At 41.1% G+C, this 6,543-nt stretch overlaps 1 protein-coding gene across 1 annotated transcript in view; it reads left to right on the top strand.

The window, feature by feature from the left end:
- The first annotated feature begins 1,434 nt into the window (after positions 1-1,434).
- Positions 1,435-6,543, top strand: part of lig3 (ligase III, DNA, ATP-dependent) — a 15,846-nt gene continuing 10,737 nt past the window's right edge. The window contains exons 1-6 of the mRNA XM_062405942.1: positions 1,435-1,521; positions 3,007-3,587; positions 3,823-3,951; positions 4,407-4,625; positions 4,742-4,893; positions 5,042-5,208. Coding sequence (XP_062261926.1) covers positions 3,035-3,587; positions 3,823-3,951; positions 4,407-4,625; positions 4,742-4,893; positions 5,042-5,208 — 1,220 coding nt within the window. The 5' untranslated portion in view covers positions 1,435-1,521; positions 3,007-3,034. The remainder of the gene's footprint in view (positions 1,522-3,006; positions 3,588-3,822; positions 3,952-4,406; positions 4,626-4,741; positions 4,894-5,041; positions 5,209-6,543) is intronic.

Genomic DNA, 6,543 nt, shown 5'->3' with positions numbered 1-6,543 from the left:
TCCTCCGGCTATTCGCGAACAGAGTTTACGCCCGAAGTCGGTCGGCCACAGGTTTGAAGACACCGACGTGTGCGCAGTTTACGTAGAAGACGCACCGCCGTGTTTACAAAGATTTTAAAGGCTTGTGATGCGTTGAGGGACCGTCGGAAATATGAAGTGCAAAAGGGGGGGTTGCAAAACTGACAGGTTCGCTTGTTTTGTATTTCTAATTTTAATACAACTTATAATATTACTAGTACTACTACTACTACTACTATTTCTACGAGTACAACAACTACTACGTCTAATAGTAATAATGATAATAATAATGTTCTCCTTGTTCCAAATAAAAAGCTGAGTCTTGTTGGAGTCGACATTTTTTCAGATTTCTACAATTTTAGAGTTTGTTTCACAATCTATCACATTAAACTTTTAACTTTTTTGGATTTTCAGCCTCTGTTTTACCTTTTGGCTTCATGCAAACATTTATTCACATATCAACACTCAGGAACAGGAACATTCTGTGCTGGTGGAGACTCCCAGACACTTTACAAAGTGTTCTAATCTTTTACAAACTTAAGGATGTTTTAATTATTTATACGCTTTAATACTACAATACCGGGGCCTCAGATTGTATCAGGAACTAAGTAATTAAGTAATGAATAGTGAAGACATCCATCTTATTATTACTAGAGTCCATTTCCTTCTCTCTCAATAACGTTTTATTTTTTGCAGCGTTCTATGAGATTTGTGTATTAGAACTTTTAACTCCTCTTCTTTTCCCTCTGATCAATATTGTCATTGCATATTTTTTACTGTATTATTATCTGCTTTATTTGTATACCAGTCTATCAGGCAGAGAAAATAAATAACATTAATAATAACCATAATAATGATAAGGATATTAGTATAACACCTTTCATACAGGAAATGCAGCTCAAGGTGCTTTGTATACGCTATAGATGAAAATAATTTTTTGGGGGATAAGGTGAGGTTCATTCAGCTGCAACGTGCCACTTCACCACTAGATGTCACTAAATTATACACAGGGAACCTTTAAGTTAATTATAAAGCTAGTTGGTTAGCTATGTGCAGGTTGAGTGCTCCGGTCCAGCAGGTGGCGGTAGAGACATCCTGCCCCATGTTTAAAGGTTGATTCCTCCCATGCTGAGGATTCAGTGTGTAGCTGCGTCAAGTGGAACAAAATCTAGCGGAAATAGAAAATATATTCTTCAGCATAAAGCACAAATGTCTGTTTTGACGCAATAAAAGCTTCTAATATGCCTTTAAAAATTGTGAATATAATATAAGTAATTAATTTAGCCTTTAAAGTTAATTAGTAACGATTTTAATATTATTTCTTAATATTTATGCTAAGGTTTTGTTAGCATTTGTTTTATTGTGAAGGGTGTATCCGGAAATGCGTTGTTCCCTGAAACACGTGATCACATTGTCTTGACGCTCCTGACTTGTTGTCTAACAACAATGGAGAAGCAGCGACACGTTTAAACCGCGTTTCTAAACTTCTACAAGACCCAGGAGGTAAATCTCTGCGCAGAGAAATCAGCGACACGTTAAACACGAAGTTAATATTCTCCGATCGGTCCGTTAGCTAGCTGCGATAGCATTGTGTCAGGGCAGCAGGAGCCAGTGTGGCTAAAGCTAGCTAGCTAGCCGAGCAGCAAACTTCCACGTATCTCGCGTTGTTGCTGTTTAAACTCGAACTGTCTCATGTAAACGATCCAACGTCCAACACACAGACACTTTATGTAAACTTTAATTCACTTCAACCACGAACTGGCTGTTTAAGTGTTGAATGGACACGTGCACACTTTGGTTCCCACAACCTGTGTTAGCACAGCAGTAAGGGAACGTGTAGTTTCTAGTCTGTGTACTTGTATTGCTAAATGTACATGGTATTTGTATGATTTATTGTTTAATTTGTGAGTAGATAATCATTCTACAGTCTCCTGTGCTGTATTCAAATGAGATACTACAACACACAGGGTTCTGTATTAAAACACACAGGTTTTTACCATGTGTACTTATAGGACTAATCTTAATTGTTTATAAGATAATATAAGATAAACAAATCCTTCACAATGGAAACATTTGCAATATTAGAATTGCAATAATCTTAAATATGCATCAGTTAGTACTTATAAGCAACACTTAAGTGAGAGGACCCATAAAATATAGAAATAAATGAATGGAATAACAACTAATATATATATACAGTGTAAACAACTGATAAATATGTATTGTGTTGCACAGACAGGATGAATATTACACAGTTAAGAGAGTTATAAGGAGTTCGTATAACAGTAATTATAACACTTCATATACATTGCTCTTCTCACAGCGTAACATGCATTACAAGGTGCTGTCCGTGGAGAGTTCGGTCAAAACTGAGCAGCACACGCTTAAAAACAGAACATACTAAATAACAAAGAATCATAAAATCTTCAATAAAGGTTGAAAGCAATGTTAAGATTGTGATCAGAGTCAGACATAGCTTGGTCGTTCCTTATCCTTTAGTACAAAAGCTTTAATCAATATTGGAAATCTTATATGTTACCGTCTTTATGTTGTAAGACCTGCTTGTTGTGCTTTACATGAAAAAATAATGTAAATAAAGGAGATTGAAGCAATGTGAAAATTATGATCAATAAAAAAAGACATGGTTGAAATTAATTCAAAGCTAAATATGTGATTTTAGATTTGTCGATAGTTGCATTTCTGATATGTTGAGTGAAAAATGTTGCTTGTACATTTTGACATTTAGGTTAGTATGAGAAATAGTTAGGATAGATATCAATAACTTAATCATGGATCGGTTATCAAGCTTTGGTCCTTTTAATATTGCTGCTTTTAAACTGGAGTTCTGTAAAATGAGTTCTTCTAACACACAGAAGGAAAAGTTGAGTCAGTTAGCGCAGCGTGTACCAGTTCAAGCTGTGTTCAGTATGTTATGGTGATAACAGTTATTAATCTCTTTAACCCTCATGTCCCTTTGCTTTTCTTCAGGTTATAATTTTCCCATCGTTTGATCTGAATGCAGCGACGTCTCATCTCATTCGCTCCCAAGCCTTTCTGTGCCGGTCTCCCAGGTCTTCACACGCTCGTCAGGCGTCAGACACTCTTCAAAGTGTGCCGATCGTCTCCCGGCTCTTCACGCTTCGCACATCACCCTCCACCTGTATATGTGTTTAATTTGTCCAAGGGAATCTGTAGTTTTCCATCGGTGTCTCATAAAAACAACCTCCTCCACAACAACTTCCCGCGGCTTTCCCAGCGTCGGTGTTGCTCCAACGAGCCGGACATGGCGGAACAGAGGTTCATCGTGGAATACGCCAAACGCGGCACAGCGGGTTGTAAGAAATGCAAGGACAAAATCCAGAAGGAAGTCGTGCGCATAGGGAAGGTGGTGCCCAACCCGTTCAGCGAGTCGGCGGGGGAGATGAAGGAGTGGTATCACGTCAAGTGCATATTTGAGAAGCTGGAAAGGGCGAGAGCCACCACGAAGAAGATCGAGGACATCACGGATCTGGACGGCTGGGAGGAGCTGCAGGACGAGGACAAGGAGATCATCAATAAACATGTTTCAGGTAAAATGACATCCGCAATATTGATATCTGCCCCTTGGAAAAATCTGTATTGATTGGGTTTTGTTGGGTTTTGAATATGTACATGCATGTATGTATCTTCAGGCATAAATTGATTTGTCATCCATTCAGTGTTCTTTGTTCTTGTTTTAAGATTTGTGTGTAGAATCAGTAAGATCCAGTTTCTCAGGTCAAATAGCTTCTTATTTGTTCTTAAGCCAAATGTCTTGTCTTGTAGACCTGATGGCCAAAGTCAATTCAACTCCAAAGAAGAAGACGCCGGTCAAACAGAACGCCGCTGCCAAGCTGATGGCTCCTCCTGCCGACCCGTCTCTCAACGCTCCACGCAAGTTCTCAGGCTTCACGGGTAAGACCGGACGTCCAGGGCTCAGGAGAAGGAAATGGACTCTAGTAATAATGAGATGGATGTCTTCACTATTTATTACTTAATTACTTAGTTCCTGCTACAATGTGAGGCAGCGGTATTAAAGTATTAAAGCGTATAAATAATGAAAACATTCTTAAGTTTGAAAAGGATGAGAACACTTTGTAAAGTGTCTGGGAGTCTCCACCAGGACAGGATGTTCCTTGTGTCATCTGAGCGTTGATATGTGAATAAATGTTTGTATGAAGCCAAAAGGTAAAACAGAGGCTGAAAATCCAAAATAGTTAAAAGTTTAAAGTGATAGATTGTGAAACAAACTTTAAAACACCATTTAAGCTGATTAACGCCGAAGAATATAACCTTTTCTCCTGTTGTCCAGTTAAAATACGTGTTGTGTTGAGTCTGTGTCATCACCTCGACTGTTTCTCTTCACTCAGCCACTAAGGCCGGCCCCTCCGGCAGCCCGGGCCCATCATCCTCTTCCCCCCCCACAGCCAGCCAAGGCAGCGCCCTGTCCACGCAGCTCTGTGACCCCCAGCACAAGGACTGCCTCTTCAGGGAGTTCCGTAAGCTTTGTGCAACGGTGGCAGAACACAACAGCTACAACGTGAAGACCCAGATCATCGAGAAGTATCTCAAGAAGGGCTCATGTGGAGGTACGTCCTGTAGTTCTTCTGTTCTTCATGCAACATGACGGCATCTGATAAACATCCAAGGCCAGGACTCTGCCACTACATTGATTTTCTTATGTTGTTTTCTGCCCCCCCACCAGACAAGTTCCACGGAGACCTCTACCTCACGGTGAAACTGCTCCTGCCTGGCGTCGTAAAGAGTGTCTACAACCTGAATGACAAGCAGATAGTAAAGCTCTTTGCCCGCATATTCAGGAGCAACCAGGATGACATGGTGCGCGACCTCGAGCAGGTCCGTGTTCCACGACTTTGAATCTCTTATCCCTGACTCTGTTACTCTTCTGTACGGCTGAGTAACGTCTGTTTCTCCGGCACGATGTTGGAGAGACAAACGTAAAAACACTGCCCGTATTGAACCCAGTTGGTGATTTGTCTTCCAGGGCGACGTCTCGGAGACGGTGAGGATGTTCTTCGATGAGAGTAAATCATTTCCCCCATCCACCAAGAGCCTGCTCACCCTCCAGGAGGTGGACGCGTCTCTGACCCGCCTCGCCCAGCTGACCAAGGAAGACGAGCAGCAGACCGAGCTGGAGGAGATTGCCAAAAAGTAATACAGTGCTTTATCATTTCCATATTAATTTGGCCGGGTAGTAAAAGTAGCCCAGATAAGGTGATCCATTAAAATAATAAGCACGGCAGACCTGCTCTATTGAACAGTTTATGACTCTTATTTAATGCAGCCGAAAAGCAGCAAATCAAGTCCATTTAATTTATACAGCACCAAATCACAGCAGCAGCAGCACTTTTCATATAGAGCAGATCTCCACCATACGCTTTACTGTATTATTTATAGAGACCCAACTGTTCCCACAAGGAGCGAGCGCTCGGGGGAGGAGCCTGGAACAGAACCAGGCTCAGGGAACGAGTCCCTCTTCCACAGGCTGCGTGGAGATCGTAGGCCGTGTGTAAAAATGGACGTAGACGGCGGAAAGCGAAGCCGATGCTTGAAACCTATATTCTCTCGAGTGACCAGCAGAGGGGGAAGTCCATGAGAAAATGACTCGACTTCAAACTCAGTGAACATTTTCCCCTTTAGAGTCAAAGAGACGATAATGTGAGCGTTGTGGGTGTGATAGATAAATAATTGATTTAACTAAATTTCATGTAGAAGTATAAAGTAGTCGAAGTAATGGGTTTAAAACAGTTATTATAAATAATAATTGTAGAAACGCGTGTTGAGGAGGAACATGGGTGAAGGTTGGAGGTTTGAAATCAGACTCCACTGTTGCAAAGGCAGAAATACCTGCAGAGATAAAACGGGCAGAGGAGAGGGAAGAAAACATTAGAGAGAGAGAAAGAGATGAAGAGAGGAAGGACAGGAAGGAGTTAGGTGGGGGGGAGGGGGGGGCACAGCCTGGAGGCTTGTGTGCTTGAGGGAGTAAACAAACAGAGTTACTCACGCAGTGGGTTTTTAGAAAGTTTACAATAATCTCGTGGACAGGACAATGTGGACTCGTGTTTATAACGTGTGCAGCTGGATGCACTGAGCCCGAGAGACGGACCTGCCGCTGGTAGAATGATAACACAACCTGAGATGATCACAAATCAAACATGCTAATTGAAAGATAAGGTGTAAAGAGGAATTTTAGATTTGAAGTTAGACAGCTCTGATGACAGTAGGGAGGTTATTACAGAGGAACACAGGACTGACAACACACAGCATTGGATGGAACATAGGAAATCTTACAGGTTTAAAGGAGCCACGGCCATTTCAAACATGTACAAGTTATTTATACGGCTCAGATATAATCTATCATTGTAATGTTCATGGGGAAACATTTATCCCAGGACTGTTACTATAAATATGTATTTTTCTGTGTTAGACGAGCTGTTCCTAATGAACTGAGTGTATTTTAGAGCTTAATCTTTATTTATCATTTTA

This window comes from Platichthys flesus, chromosome 15 (genome assembly GCF_949316205.1).
Source record: "Platichthys flesus chromosome 15, fPlaFle2.1, whole genome shotgun sequence".
NCBI classification, from domain to species: domain Eukaryota; kingdom Metazoa; phylum Chordata; class Actinopteri; order Pleuronectiformes; family Pleuronectidae; genus Platichthys; species Platichthys flesus.
This window is presented reverse-complemented; position numbering and strand designations above follow the sequence as displayed.